The sequence below is a fragment of the Drosophila suzukii genome, chromosome 3 (genome assembly GCF_043229965.1).
Source record: "Drosophila suzukii chromosome 3, CBGP_Dsuzu_IsoJpt1.0, whole genome shotgun sequence".
NCBI classification, from domain to species: Eukaryota; Metazoa; Arthropoda; class Insecta; order Diptera; family Drosophilidae; genus Drosophila; species Drosophila suzukii.
In genome coordinates, this window is record NC_092082.1 from 74529638 (window position 1) to 74544839 (window position 15202).

The following is a 15202-nucleotide window of genomic DNA, read 5'->3' on the forward strand; positions in this document are numbered from 1 at the left end:
GTTAATAAATTTAATAAGATAACATCAAAATATGTTTATGATACTTTTATTAAATATATTATTAATGTTTCTATTTTTCAAGCCAAGGGGCATAGCTGAGAGCTAGTATGGCAACCTCCGATTTAGCTACACTTCCAGAGCGCGAGTTGGCAGCACTGTTTGCAACACTGGACACGACAGCTCACCAAAAACTAGCTGCTCTGCTGTGATTTTGTTTTACAATTTTCGTTTAAATTTTTACATTTTTGTTTGCGGCGGATAGCGCGGGTGCGAGAACATTGCGCAGTTTCCATGCAAAAGTGCAAAACGACAGCTACCAAGCAGGCAAAAAACGGCACGCCAAGCGAAAACGAGTTCAACGTCTTGTTGTAGTTGGATTTTCCAGCCACTTTTCGACGAGATTGTGTGAAAAATTCCGAAGCATTCAATAGCTCCAAAATGGTGGATAAGTTCATCAGCATGTGGAAAGTGCGCGAATTGGCGGACAAGGTGTAAGTGATTAGGAATAATCCTCCACGGGCATTCATACATAATAAGATGTGTGTATAACATTCCCTTCAAGTCAAAGTGAATGTAGAGACTCCCACGCCCCAACTTCCAAAAGTCCCTGATTTCCCGCCACGCCCCCCACTCCTCATAGGTTTTCGCAGTTGTAAATCCTGCTGAAATGCGCAATTATTCATGGGAATATCCTATTAATGGATGCACTGCCTCGGGGCGCTGGATTAGGTTCACTTTTTACCTGTTTTCAAGGTTGTTCGCAATTCCAAACGAGCTTTACCAACACCACCATCGCATTCCGATATGGATATCCATGTGTGTATGTGTGCGTGGGGCTTTATCAAGAAACAATTTGTTTGCTTTCGACTGCCCAAATATAACAAAATGTTTCCACCTGTGTTAACACTTCCCACTTCCAGGCTTTCCAGTGAAATGGGTGTTTCTGCCTCGCCATCGAATTATTAATTACCAGTGCCCCCTTTCACCTGCCCCTTTTATGGGGTGGTGGCACCAAAAACAAGTGGCTTTTGTTCCACTTATTCGAAGCCAATGGAGTTCCAATAGTGCCCAACAGTGGGCTGGCAAATCATTAGTTGAAGTGCAGTTCCTATTGGAAACACGGGAACCGTTCCTAGGGCTTATCTCGAACTGATAAGAAACAACTACTCGCTGGCCCAGTGGCGACAATTAGCCCTCTTCCATCACGTTTTGAACGTCTATCAACGTCGCAGCCAAGTCGTATTACTTATTTATCTCTATCTGGGGCATTGTAAAGCCGCATTGTCACAGACCGTTTATTTTAAGATACGAGTTCTGATTAACTGGCGCTATAACAGTTTGATTATCATTGGGTACCCCCATTGACTTTATCAATGTGCCTAGTCAATAAGCCTTGTTTAATTTTACTACAAAAAGCTTAATATACTAGTAATGGTGGGTCTACCTATCTAAATGTAATAAAGTCAATCGACATTGTTTCTTATAGTATGTTAAATGTTTGTTATCCTTTACAAAGTTTGAAAATTCAAATACTCTTCATTTACTTAATTTTACATTTTAAATGTTTATTGTTTACAAATTTCATCCTGGATCTATACTTTAGTAGAAATACCACAAAAGAGGGACTGTTTTTAAAAAATCGAGGCTTTATTATAACATTATAATTAAATCATAATTTAACCCACTCCAAATCCTCTTGCAGCACCAATGTCGTGATGAACTACACGGAAACGGAGGGCAAGGTACGGGAGGCCACCAACGATGATCCCTGGGGGCCCACAGGACCCCTCATGCAGGAGTTGGCCTACGCCACCTTCTCCTACGAAACCTTCCCGGAGGTGATGTCCATGCTGTGGAAGCGCATGTTGCAAGACAACAAAACCAATTGGCGACGCACCTACAAGGTAAGACATTCAAAATAAAATAAATACAGAAATAACATACTTTCCCCATTTACAGAGCCTCCTGCTGCTGAACTACTTGGTGCGAAATGGCTCCGAGCGAGTGGTGACCTCCTCCCGGGAGCACATCTACGATTTGCGCTCGCTGGAGAACTACACGTTCACCGACGAGGGCGGCAAGGATCAGGGTATTAACGTTAGGCATAAGGTACGAGAGCTTATAGACTTTATTCAAGACGACGATCGGTTGCGGGAGGAGCGTAAAAAGGCGAAGAAGAATAAGGACAAGTACATCGGCATGAGCAGCGATGCCATGGGCATGCGGAGCGGTGGCTACAGCGGATACAGCGGTGGTTCTGGTGGAGGCGGCGGTGGCTACAATGATAGTGACTACCGCTCTAGTCGTGGAGACAATTGGTGTAAGTTAGCTACTCCGCCATTAAAGTTTCCTTTATCTATCATAACCTTTTAAAACAAATAAATTAATCAATGCAGACTCCGACAAGAACGCCGATAAGGATCGGTATGAGGATGATGATACTCACTACGATGGAGAACGCGAGGGATCCGACAGCGACTCACCCAGTCCAAGGTTAGTTTGCTATTTGTTACCCAGACTTGCTAATTAAAGTTTTATTGGTTTCACAGACGTAACTATCGCTACAATGACCGCGCGAGTCCCGCCGAGGTGGCTAGCGAGGCCAAGCCCTCCAGTCTGAACATGAACATTCGCTCGAAAGCCGTTAGTTCCCCGGTTTCCAAGCAGCCCACTTCAACGGTATCCGCCAAGCCGGCGCTAACCCAGAAGAAAATCGACCTAGGTGCGGCGGCCAACTTTGGGAAGCCAGCACCTGGCGGTGCTGCTGGCATTCACTCGCCCACTCACCGCGACACTCCCACCAGTGTGGATCTAATGGGCGGCGGCTCGCCATCACCGTCCACCTCCAAGGCTAACAATAATACGCAAAGCAATAATAACGATCTGCTAGACGATCTGTTCAAGACCTGCTCGCCACCTCCAGCGCAGGAGAAGACGCTGAACAGTGCCGCCGTGATCGTGGACGATGATGATGATTTTAACCCGCGGGCCATCGATGCTAGCCAACAGGAATTCGGAGACTTTGCTGCCGCTTTCGGTGGCCCCTCAGAAGGATCGGCGATTAGCGAGCCACCTTCAACGGGCCTGATTCCGGCTGCCAACGATGAGTTCGCGGACTTTGCGGCATTCCAAGGATCGACGACGTCGACCTCTGCCCTGGACGGGAATCTGCTGAAGACGGCCACCCCGGCAAACGATTCCTTTGACCTGTTTAATGCTGCTCCCGCGTCGACGGCAGCGGCCACAACGGCCACAGATCTCCTGGCGGGCCTGGGCGATCTGTCCATTCACCAAAGCATGCCCATGGGTGAGTTGCAACTCAGTTCTCGTAGTCTAACTTAGTCTTAACTTTGAACTAGGATTAGGATTAGAGTAATTGTCTTGGCTTTAGTCACTTCATGACGTATTTAGGAATTGCTGCATGAAGGCGTGACCCCCGAGCTTGACTAGAGCCACTATCTCTACCTCGAGCTCCCCAGCCCCACACAAAGATACACTTTCACATCCTCCCACACATAAACGGCAACATATTCCAATCGGATGCACTCGTTCTCTTCTCATTCTCTCTCGCAGCTGTCGAAGAGCAGTTGGCATCCGGTAATGATTCGATGTCGTCGCCTTCTCCGCCGCCGCCGCCAGAGGCAGTGCATCTGGCTTTGGCCAGGGCGCAGAAACAGCTACGTGACCTAAATCAAGTCCAGAGCGCTTCAGCTGTCGCCAAAGTGGCAGCTATTCTGAGGGAGTTACACAACTCAAACGCATTACCCGGCTTTGCCACACCGGAGCAGTTGGTGGGTCTCGATCGACAATCCTGCGATTGGAGTTCGCTGGTCAATGGAGAGTACGCAGCGTTGCTAAGCCAATTGGTAGAGCTATTCAACCAGGATTGGCCGGAACCCTCGCGGGATGTGGATGTTCTAAACCTTTTTAAACTCGACCACAGCTTTGATTATGTACGGGTTGCCTTTGAGACGCTTCAGGGAAGATTGGATCAGTTTCCCGCAACTATTACGGCTCTACTGGAAGACATGCTAAAGGATGAGGGCCTGGTTTCCATCACCTTGCTGCACATCTCCCGACAGAGAGGGTCATTGGTGCAGAGGTATGCTCGGACCATCAAAGTAATGCCGGAGAGGCGCGTGGAGGAGCTTGATGCCCATGTGAAGGCTTTCTTTCAACTGCTTATCGGCCTGCCAGCCCAGGTGGCCAATCGCCTAGGTCGTAAGCTGCCGGAGATGTTTGCCCCCGTTTCTTATCAGCAGATCCTACTGCGCCAGTGGCTGAAGTCCTTGTACTTCGTGCTGCAGTGTGAAGATGGCGGGGAATACTTTGATTTGGAACCATACTCCTGGCTTTTGTCACAGCTTGTTAACCTCATTCACGATGGCCCAACTTTGGAGGGTTTCCTTCGAGTGCTTAAGGACTACGCGGTGGCTCCCAAAGGAAGAAAAGTTGTGCGCACCATAATGAGGGAATTGGATCCTGCTGCTTGCCTGAAGACAGCTCAATCGGCACTTTCTGCTGAACTGAATCTGTACGTTCTTATTGGTCCTGCTGCCCTGGAAGCTCCTCACTGGAAGCACTGTCTGCTTCAGAAGTTGCCACTCCAAAGGACACCCGTGGAAAACAAGCAGCTTAAAGCATTGGCGACATATCTTAATGTCGTGTCTCCTGCACATCTGCAGGTGCTTTTTAATCAGCTGCTGGGAATCTGGTCCAAGCGCATCTCATTGCATAAGCTGAGCAGTCAGGAGCACTTGGCTATATCCAAATTGCTTGTGCTAGCAGGAAAATGCCTTTTCCGGAGTCTAGAAATGGATTTGGACACCAAGCGCCAGCTGCACGATGGCCTTAGTAACCACTTGCAGTCCCCAGATTCACTGCAGCGACATGTGGGTATGAAGACAGTGGAACTTATCTTCAATTTTATGGCTTTGCCCGATACTAAGGAAGAAGATCGTCTACGCTTTGATTACGAAACATTAATGGATACATTGCAATGGCACATCTTCGAAGAGTTTGATGACTTGGCACAGTTTGAAAGCCCGAGCAAGTCTAAGCTAGATGAGAAGCCAAGTGAGGATCAGCTTAAACAATTGGAATCACATCTCAAGGCTTTTATGAATAGTTCAGAAGAGAAGGAGCACCAGAATATCGAAACCAAAGCGAAGCCATCTGCTAGAACGGAGAATGTTAAGATGCAGTTGGACTCGGATGACGATGAGCCATTGGATGAAGACGACGATGATTTAAAGCCCTATGACATGTCCAACGATACAACAAGCACCATTGAGGAGCGCCCAAAATTCGTAATGGACCTATTGCACCTGCTCCGAACTAAAGTGGAGAACTATCAGGTGTTTGAAGGGGCCTTGGGTACAGCGGAGCAGCTCATCCGTGGCCAGCTGGCCAGGCATGATACCCAGTTGGCCTTGGATTTGCTCCAGGTTTTCATAGTCATGGAAATGCAGTTCTATTACGAGCACTTTGAGCGAACACAATTTAAGTGTTGTGTGGCCATTTGCGTGGCTCATCCTGGTCCGTGTGCCGAGTACTTGTGCCGCCAGTTTCACACGGATAACACTTCCTATGCGGCCAGTGTGCGTATTTTGATCCTTCAGGTGCTGGCAGCAGCTGCCAAAGAGCTTTCTGGCGATGAGAACAAGCAAGATGAGAATGAAATCCTCGATATTGTGCCACCGGCAGCCAAGCTGCCGCGAAAGTTTGAGCTCCAGCAGGAGGAGGAGAATCCTGCCGCGCGTTTAGCCGCTGCCCAAAGGATTATTCGCGAACGGCTAAGGGCCAAGACCAAGCGGTATTTCAGCAAGCCAAAGTCTGGGGATCGAATGGAAAGACCGAATCCCTTCCACCCGGTGGCCGGTACCTTTTTCTTCAGTTTGGTTAGAGGTCAGAGGACTCGGCAGATGCTTTTCGTCAAGTACGAGAACATATCACATGACATCGACACCCAGTTGCTTGTAAACCTGCTTCACACCTTGTCCGTGCTGGTCATGTGCTCCCAGAACTGTCCGCTGTTACCGGCGATGACCCGCGAGATCTTCGATTTGTGCGCTTTTGTGCGTTTTAATGCCGAGGCTCGTGTCCGAGCTGCCACTCTGCAGCTGATAGGGATCGCCCTGGTCACCACACCAAGCCATGTGCTGGCCCAGCACTTTGCCGAGTCGCTAAACGAGCTGCAGCGCTGGCTGGAGGACTTTATAAGATCGCCCCTCGTAGGCGGGGAGACGTCTGAGGAGTGCCGGGATCTGGCTCAAAGCATTCTGGACACCTGCTACAAGCTCTTCGATTCAGCCGCCATGGAACAGGCTGCCTAGATTACAATATTTTTTATGAATCCAAAACTATTGAAAACTTATAGAATCCTAGGATATCGTAACTTTAGAAAGTGTATTCCAAATACATAATCCTTACCCGTTTTTAATAAATATTGTCAAATATTTAGATTATTAATCTTGAATGTTACAGATTGAAGTACATGCACACATTAACAGCTTAACTAAAGTTAAGGAATATAAGAACACTCCTTTGATTTTCTTTTAATTTTTATAATTTATACATAAATCCATTAAAATAATCTAAGACAATTTGTAACCCATCCCAACACACCAACATTGAACACTGTGTCCTTAAATATTTCATCAATATTATAAAACCATTTTTATATGATAGACTCCGAAGGGAGATGTAATTGCTAGAAATAATATTATAGTTCGAGAAATTATTGTTTATTTATTTCTCGCTATCCAAGCCATTGTATTGCAGGTATACCTATACGGATTAACTTCATTTAAACTACTTTCTTTTGTTTATTTGTTTTTCTCTTACTGCATATTTGTATTGCAAACCACACTCACATCGGATCCAATTTTATTTCTCAAATATATATGTACTTAATTATGGTGAATTAAAAAGCATTTCTCAATATTCCGGGCATTGTGCGGCCACCGCAGCCGCGGACTCATTAGGTAAACCAACCCCAATAAAACAGCCATAGCGCAATAGCCATATAACAGATACCAAACTATTCTTTGACTATGTAATTGCACTTGATTTGCTGCGCAAACGCTTCCGAGTAGTGACCACCTCATTAGCCGATCACCAAGTAGCCGCATTTGCAATTCTATCGAAGCCACACATTCAAAACAGCTTTTTGTGAAAACAAAACCGAAAGTGGAAATCCGAATAACATTATTACTGTTTTTGTTTTTGTTTTTCAGACAATATGCTGCCTCCCATTGCCGCCGTCACGGGCAATAATCTGCTCCAGCCCATGTCGGTGACCAATAATAACAATAATACCAACGGGGGCTCACTCATCGCCACTTCAAGTGTCCAGCCCACCAATGTGGGTGCCACCTGGTCGGGCGACCTGAAGGGCGGCAAGATGAACATCGACCTGGACAACCTGCTGATGAGCAAGTCGGGCAAGCCGAGTGCCCCGGCTCCCTCGATGAACGCCCTCAAGACCCACAGTCCGGCCAAGGCCCCACTGAATGTGCAGACGGGTGGCGGCTTCTCCGGACTGTCGCCCATGACCAGCCCCAATATATTTGGGGCTCCGGCGCCTCAGCAGAGCATTCCACAAAACCAATCAGCATTTGCCAACTTTGGAGCGTTCCAACAGCAGCAGAATCACAGCAATAATAACAATAACGGCTCGTCGGCATTCGACTTGTTTCAATGATATTGTTTAGACTAATTCAACCCACCCCAGCCTTGAACTACTCCCCGAAATATCCACTCTCACATTCACATTTCCACGGTCGCTTACCTTGTCAGTTCTATATATTATTTACGTTTTCCTTCCCCCTTGCTGTACAAAGTTTGCGAAGCGTGCAATTTGTTGCTAAATTTATTGTTAAACAAGTTTCCCCCGATGCAGTTTTCGGATCACACCCATGAATTCCACATCCGTCCTGATTGTCCACTCGGAATTTGAATGTCGTCATCAAATGCAATACAGAGTAGTTGAATAATGGTTGTACTGAACGGATTTGTTAGCACAACGCGCGGACGAACGGCTGAGCGATCCATCATTGAAATTGTTAAACAAAATACTACAAATAATGAAATCAAACAATTTTAGCAATAGTTAACGTTACGATGTGTCTGTATATAAATTGAATGTAAAACAAATACGAAATATAAAAGAAATGAAACCAATAATTTGGAAAGTGGTTTTAAAAATCAGAAAAGCCAGTTAAATATTGATTTACTCAGTTAAATGTTTAATAGTAATGTATGTATACCCAATCAAAAGACAACTCGAGTTCAGGGGGTATACCCTCCAAAGTATATGTGTGTTTATTAAAATTGAATTGGGTTCCATTAGAGTCAAAGAAAATACAAAAGCAAGTAAAATAAAAGGTAATGGTTCGAACTAAGACTAAGCTGAATGTAAAGGAGACAACTACGCCACCACGGCTTCCTTATTTTTATTCTTCTTTTTCTTCTTCTTCTTAGGCTCTCCATCATCGTTTCCATTGCCATTCTCTGCCTCGGCTGCTGCTCCGTTTCCGTTGCTGGCGCCATTGGCTTCGCCCTCATCCTCTGCTGCCCGCTTCTTCTTCTTGTTCTTCTTTTTCTCGGACTGAGGAGTGGCTGCCGCCTCCTGGCCGGCTGCCTCGATGGCCTCCTTCATCACCTCGATGTTCTTGCGCGGCACATCGCCCGACTCGTAGAACTTGAGGCGATCCTCAACCTGCTGCTTCAGAGTGTCGCCAAAAACGCTAGTCGGCTGCTCCAGGAAGCAATCGATACGTGACGCAATGGAGCACTTGTTGGCCAGGAAGCGGGAAATGCGACCTTTGTTCTTCAGGCCAGCACGGCCGATGAACGAGGAGTGGTAGATAAGACCATACTTAGGCGTATTAGATCGGGTCTTCAGAGCCCGGAAGAGCGCCTTCTCGGCTCCCAGAATTTGTACTGTCGATGCGGGGTACTTGGCCAGATTGGTCAAACTGCCGGCATGCGAAATCAGGCGAGCGCCAACCTGGTCGCCAATCAAAGACTGCAGATTGGGCGCCACCAGGTTCATCTTGTTGTGCAAGTAGGTAGACAGCTTCTTCCGGTACTCGGAGAGCTTCACAACGCGCTCGGCGAACAGCTCAATGTTCATCAGATCCACAATGGAGATGTCCATGCCCATGGACATCTTAGCGGCATCGATGATGGCCTGAGCCTTGGCAGAGTCCATAACGATCTTCTCAAGATCCTCCAGCTGATCTTGCGTGAGGTTCTTGCGATCCTTGATGAACTTGGCCGACTTGGCGAACATGTAGTTGTCGGGAACGATTTTGACCAGTTCTGGGAAGTGGTACGAGTACCACTCGCGTATCCGCATGGAGAAGGTGTTCACATCCTTGTCCAACTGATCCAGCAGGGCAATCGACTGGATAATCATGTTGTCGGAACGATGGACATTGAACTTGACCTTGGCACGCGAGTAACTGTGGCCCAGACCCAGCTGAGCAACGCCCGCTGACTTGTCAGTGAATCCTGAAGAACAAAAAGGAGTTTGTGATTAGATTAAGATATTTTTCCCGCCAGAAAAACCGTCTTACCCTTGACAAGCTTGGCGAAATGGAATCGCACGCCGCGCAGGATCTCGGGAACCACTCCGAAGTGACTGCACTGCACGCCAATGGCTTCGGTGATGGCTGCTCCCAGCTTGGCATCCGCAATGCCCAGGGTGCACTGCTTCTTCTTAAGCTTGGCAAAGAAGTCGTCCAGGAAGGTGAGCAGATCCTGCGGCACAATGCCCTCGGAAATGGCATTGATGTTCTCCAGAGCGGCGATGGCCGTCTTGAAGGGCGCAAAACCAGCCAGCTTCACAATGGAGTTGAACTTGGCGAGGTCCGTCACCGAGGACTCCACCTGGGGCAGGAACATGGACACCTCCTCGAACTCCTTGACGGAGAAGAGCGAGAAGCCCGCCGCGTGCTCATACAGCACATACAGTTTCGACTGGAGTGGGGGAAATGGAAATTTATCAGTTTGGTGCGGTGGCAAGCACATGTGTTTGGGGTGCTCCGCCAGTTTAGGTTAGTTTTCATCGGAAAACAATAATCCCTTACCGGAATTACAAGGAGCAAATAATTATATGTGTGTGGAGATTAGATATTTACCATATTGATGCCGAATTAGTGCCGTTTTTTATAGAATTACGCAGTTTTATCCACCCACGATGCTTCCACAGTTGTTTTTTCCACGTGCTTACTTCAAAGTGTGACCATAGCAGGGCTGTTGGGGAATGTCAAACGCATACCAGAAAAATACCAGACTACCGTACGCAATTATTTCAACAGGCTGGCCACGTTGATAACCTGTCGCGTTGTCCCTCTCGCACCTTCAGCCACTGTCTCTGTGTGTGAAAGCAATTTTATTTTTATTTATAACAATTTTTGCGTTTATAAACAACAGAAACCCATAGTGGGCTCTACATTCTTCCTGGAACCGCTCGCATAAGCTGTTGGGCTCCGGCATTACACAGCTTACAGACCAGCCCGAACAACTGGAGGCCAGATACCATCGTTTCCACCTCCATTTCCCAGTCGTCCAGAGAAAGAAACCTGCTGCGAATTCCAGCCACTTTTGTTGATCATTATTCGGCGACAAGTGTGTGGAAATCGGCCGAATAAAGCTGCAGACACGTCACAGGAGAGCCGGGAAAGCGGTGTGACACTCGCCGGAAAAGTCAGCGCATAGGAAAATTCCATAGGAGGCCCAGTGAAAGGCAGAGCAAATCAACTGCATGCCATGGACTTCTTGTTGTAAGTTCTCGGGGGAAAAAGGAGCAACAGAGTGCGTCAACTGCGGTCCCGGGGAGCACAAAGAAAGCTCGGATCACCCCACCCCCATTTCCGACCTTCCGGCTTTGTTTCCCCTTTTCGGGGTGATATCCCCAACTCCTGCACAGTGTAACTTCCCTAACTCAATCGGGGGTGTTCTTGATTTCAACCAAATTCAGTTTTTAATATCCCAGAAGCCTATTCCATTTTTAATAAATTCTAAAAACCATAAACAAGCTTAAAAATCAGGAAAACAGACGTTTTTATTTTAAGTTTTGGAGGTGTTATTAAAATAATTACCATCCAAAATCCAGCCCACCTATAAAATCTCTAAGATTCGTATTTTTTAGATATTTTTTCAACAACTTACCCAACCTAAAATTTGTAATGTAGCTTTGGCTGTTTAAAGAAATTAGATGTAATTTCATAGAAAACTTTAGCTTCAGCTTGACACCAACTCGGTGTTCAGGTTATGGAAGTTCTACTGTACTACTGTTTAGGGTTGCTGGGGCCACGACTTATTGCCCTTCTCTTTCCACAGCGGTTCCCGTTCCAGCAAGACCTTCAAGCCCAAGAAGAACATCCCGGAGGGCACCCACCAGTATGATCTCATGAAGCATGCGGCAGCCACGCTGGGATCGGGAAACCTGCGCAACGCAGTGGCCCTGCCGGATGGCGAGGATCTCAACGAGTGGGTGGCGGTCAACAGTGAGTATAGTATTGAATAGTCTTCCAAAGATCCAATCTAAATGCTGAATCCCTTGCAGCCGTGGACTTCTTTAACCAGATCAACATGTTGTACGGCACCATCACCGAGTTTTGTACCGAGGATACCTGTGGCATCATGTCGGCTGGTCCGAAATACGAATACCACTGGGCCGACGGCTTGACCGTGAAGAAGCCCATCAAATGCAGCGCCCCCAAGTACATTGACTATCTGATGACCTGGGTGCAGGACCAGCTGGACGACGAAACCCTGTTTCCCTCCAAGATCGGCGTGCCGTTTCCAAAGAACTTTCACTCCTCCGCTAAGACCATACTGAAGCGACTGTTCCGCGTGTATGCGCACATCTACCACCAGCACTTCACAGAAGTGGTGACGCTGGGCGAGGAGGCCCATCTGAACACGTCCTTCAAGCACTTCATCTTCTTCGTGCAGGAGTTCAATCTGATCGAGCGGCGCGAGCTGGCCCCGCTGCAGGAGCTCATCGATAAGCTGACGGCAAAGGACGAGCGGCAGATATAGGAATCACTGCAGGCGGCCGGGAATTCCAGGGATTCCGGCGGTGGTGGCGTTGGCCTGGGCTTGCAGTTGGACTTGTGATTGGAGCGCTCTGGCAGACTTGTGTATTACGCTTTAGTTAGTTACCGCCAATCCTTTAAAGTTTCGTTCATTGCTTCTTGGGGTGCCTCCCACTAAAACAAAACAAAAAAAAGTGCACCGAACTATAGCGGACTAATTGCTGATCCAGAGCAACTACTATATTTTTATATGTGAATCGTAAACTTTAAGGAGTATAAATCATATTTATATGTATATGTAAAGGAGAAAACAAAAAGCATCAGCAGCAACAGCACGCCTTCTACCACTAACACATCCCGCTTTCGAGAAACATCCAATATTACGTTCACAAACTATGCGTGTTTCCTTGTTTATCGTTTTTCTTTCTGTATGTATTGTATGTATTTATTACTATTAAACTATCGCTATTTAGCTCGGAGTCGTCCAGCGGATCAAGCGATTTTGTAATGCGAACCCCAGCAATGTGAGGCGACGGTCGACAGCACCCAATAACTGATAATAATTGTAGACTTGATAAACATTTTTGATACGTTTTATACTAATAAAGAGAATATTATGAATAAAGTCAGCTCTCTTTTAGGTTTATCGTGCATTGACACTTTATTTGCAATCAAAAAAAAAACACGAAATTTATTACCATGATGAAAATACCCCTTTTAAAGAGGTATAACGTAATGCCTTATAATATAATTGCAGTTTAGTGGGGAATTCGGGAGTACTTCTAGTACCCTTCCATAAAATATGACTACTGATATGCGCCTGTGTGCATTTGCGCATTGTAAATGTTTTGCGACTAATCTTTAGCATTCGGCTAATCGCCCTCTTATCACTGTCGCCACACTAACCCCAATCACTTGAGCTTGCTTTTGTATTTGTCTTGTTCGACATAAAAATCGGCATTGTCCTCCACCAGCTGTTTCCACTTGAGACCCAGTTCCTTATAGCTGAGTCCTTGTCCACCTAGTTCTTTGGGTAAATGATCGCAGATCACAGAGGTTCCCTCCCGTCGCACGAAAAGTCTGGATTTTATCTTGGGCGTCATGAATATTCTAAAATGGTAGTATACTATAGTTATTTTAGTTCAGATGTAATACATCACCCACCTAAAGGTATTCAAAAAGAAGTTAACATGGCGCGGTGCGTTGGTGAACTCCAGTAGCTTGGGTTGACATGGATAGGCAGTCCAGCTTTCTACGGACCGCTTGATAAGCTTCGGATTCATTTGGAGGGCATGGCCCAGCTGGACGCCCTGCATGTCCAAGATTGCCACCATTCCGCGGGTACAAGTCTCCGGTTCGAGCTTAAGCAGCAGATCCAATATCATTTTGCTGGTCTGAGAGACAAAGGTCAGAGATATATCAGAAATTAAAATAACAATATAATAATGCTTGTTTATAACAGAAAACAATCTATATAGGCACGTATTTCCCTGAATCACCTTAAAGACATTGTTCTGGCTATGGAGCTTGGGATCGTGTGCCGCTGTCCGGATGACCACCACCATCCTTTGTTCTGCATCCGCACCGATCGGTAGGAATACCCCCAGATTAAGTAACTCTTGGATTTCAGGCAATTTGGGATCGCGATTATCGAACCATTCGGTGCGCTCCGCTCTCATTTGGTAGAAGTTCTTTAGCTTCTTCTTGGTGCGCTCCACATCGAACTTTGAGGTTCTGAGAAAGAAGTGCAGGTTCTCAAAGGTGTTGCAACCGTTTATCTGTGGGTTGTCCAGGAGCCAGTCGCTGAGCTCCTGCACCTGCGCCAAAACCTTTTCGGGGTCACCATCGTTGGTGGCCACTTGTCTCTTGGAACTGCTGCTGCGCGACCACATGGCGCTCTTTTGGGGACGACGACTGTCAGCTAACTAAAATAATTGTTTATAAACAAATTGCGACATGCACTCGCCAGTCAAAATAAGCTTTTCAAGCTTTTACGCGTACTCAGCGGTTTTTTTAATCGTTCGTTTCGTCAGCATTTCGCACTGGCGGATTCTAAAAATACATATTTGCTGAACCATTGCAAACTTAATTGTTGCGTTTTGGCGCAATTGGATTAATTTAATTCGAATTGATTGACGAAAAGCGCTGACTTTGTTGTCTTGTATTTTGAGCTTACCGATTTCGATAAGACCGGAAACACGCTCGTTAGAGATGGGCACTTTGAATAAGCTTACATTTTCTGCAAACCTGCTGTTAGCTTGAAGTATGTAACGGTTTTGTGATCTTAAAATTTAACAGCTTGAAAAAACTTTAAAAGTTGGAAAGTACTCGTATATATTATATACTATTTCTTCGCAGAATAAAAAGTATTTGGTATTGAAATAGTTATATTCATTAATAATATGATACAGAAATATTTTTAGCTTCATTTACTTATATTAAATAAAGACATTTTGACTGTTAAGGAAAAGGTTTTGTTATAGTTATTTAAGACTATATCTTTGGATGGCCCACAAAGATGTTCAACGATTTTTATAGACTTGTTTAAAGTAGTTTTATAAAAATAAGAACTTTGTATAGAACTTGTACTATTTTTAAAATAAACATTTTATATTTTAAAGCAAAACTAATTCGGATAAAAACCTAGCTCTATACCATATAATTATGTACATATGCACATGAAGGTAGACCAAGGCTTTTAGATAACACTAGATGATTGATGAGCTAGAGAGGAAAACTTACAAATGGCCGGGTATTAACATTAGGTATATAAGCCCAGCATATTCAGGTTGTTCTACAGTTGCGTTTCAGCATTATCATCATGTTTTCTCGTGTGCTTTTGGTTTGCTTGGCCCTATTCGCTATGGCATATGCACAACCTCTTCCTGGGGATTCAGTCGAAGCCTTTGATGGTGAGTTTACTTACTCTATAAACTGCAGCATTAGGTAAAGTCTTTGTTTTTCAGTTTCCCGTTCTGGTTTAGCTCGACCATTTGTTGTTCCTGAGCCAGATGATAGTCCACAGCAGCGCACTTTGGTCTTTCTCCTCCCTATTCTGTTCCCCAAAGAATTTTACCTTACATAAACGAATGAATAAAGTCAATTGATCAAGCTTATTTTACGCATTTTATTCACGTCATGGAAGTTTA

The 15202-nt window shown here is 45.7% G+C and overlaps 4 protein-coding genes and 2 long non-coding RNA genes across 8 annotated transcripts; 3 read left to right on the forward strand and 3 right to left on the reverse strand.

Annotated features, from left to right (window-relative positions):
• The first annotated feature begins 139 nt into the window (after window positions 1-139).
• On the forward strand, window positions 140-8187 carry lqfR (clathrin interactor lqfR). 3 transcript variants are annotated; one of them, XM_065866986.2, is made up of 7 exons: window positions 149-491; window positions 1703-1904; window positions 1960-2320; window positions 2397-2493; window positions 2550-3307; window positions 6934-6986; window positions 7239-7524. In XM_065866986.2, the coding sequence occupies exons 1-6, from the start codon at window positions 439-441 to the stop codon at window positions 6984-6986; spliced, it is 1524 nt and encodes a 507-aa protein (XP_065723058.2). In that variant the 5' UTR covers window positions 149-438; the 3' UTR covers window positions 7239-7524. The 3 variants fall into 3 exon arrangements, with proteins under 3 accessions (XP_016944328.4, XP_065723058.2, XP_065723057.2); XM_017088839.4 differs by lacking the exons at window positions 6934-6986; window positions 7239-7524 and adding an exon at window positions 3574-6816 and having other exon boundaries at window positions 140-491; XM_065866985.2 differs by lacking the exon at window positions 6934-6986 and having other exon boundaries at window positions 150-491; window positions 7239-8187.
• LOC136117176 (uncharacterized) lies at window positions 210-1220 on the reverse strand. Its single transcript, XR_010654520.2, has 2 exons — window positions 743-1220; window positions 210-662 (listed from the first exon to the last, which is right to left on the reverse strand). It is a non-coding gene; the product is annotated as an uncharacterized lncRNA (long non-coding RNA).
• Window positions 8188-8291: 104 nt separating the features above from the next.
• Window positions 8292-10293, reverse strand: Nop56 (Nop56 ribonucleoprotein). The gene is made up of 3 exons (XM_017088845.4): window positions 10149-10293; window positions 9585-9987; window positions 8292-9519 (listed from the first exon to the last, which is right to left on the reverse strand). Exons 1-3 carry the CDS (start codon window positions 10149-10151, stop codon window positions 8432-8434), a joined length of 1494 nt encoding a protein of 497 aa, XP_016944334.1. The 5' UTR covers window positions 10152-10293; the 3' UTR covers window positions 8292-8431.
• An 80-nt stretch (window positions 10294-10373) lies between these two features.
• On the forward strand, window positions 10374-12678 carry mats (MOB kinase activator-like 1). Its single transcript, XM_017088847.4, has 3 exons — window positions 10374-10793; window positions 11353-11519; window positions 11579-12678. Exons 1-3 carry the CDS (start codon window positions 10780-10782, stop codon window positions 12055-12057), a joined length of 660 nt encoding a protein of 219 aa, XP_016944336.1. The 5' UTR covers window positions 10374-10779; the 3' UTR covers window positions 12058-12678.
• Window positions 12679-12688: 10 nt separating this feature from the next.
• Window positions 12689-13978, reverse strand: pinta (prolonged depolarization afterpotential (PDA) is not apparent). Its single transcript, XM_017088846.4, has 3 exons — window positions 13553-13978; window positions 13218-13447; window positions 12689-13163 (listed from the first exon to the last, which is right to left on the reverse strand). Exons 1-3 carry the CDS (start codon window positions 13943-13945, stop codon window positions 12965-12967), a joined length of 822 nt encoding a protein of 273 aa, XP_016944335.4. The 5' UTR covers window positions 13946-13978; the 3' UTR covers window positions 12689-12964.
• A 784-nt stretch (window positions 13979-14762) lies between these two features.
• On the forward strand, window positions 14763-15169 carry LOC136117133 (uncharacterized). Its single transcript, XR_010654445.2, has 2 exons — window positions 14763-14965; window positions 15020-15169. It is a non-coding gene; the product is annotated as an uncharacterized lncRNA (long non-coding RNA).
• The last annotated feature ends 33 nt before the right edge of the window (window positions 15170-15202 follow it).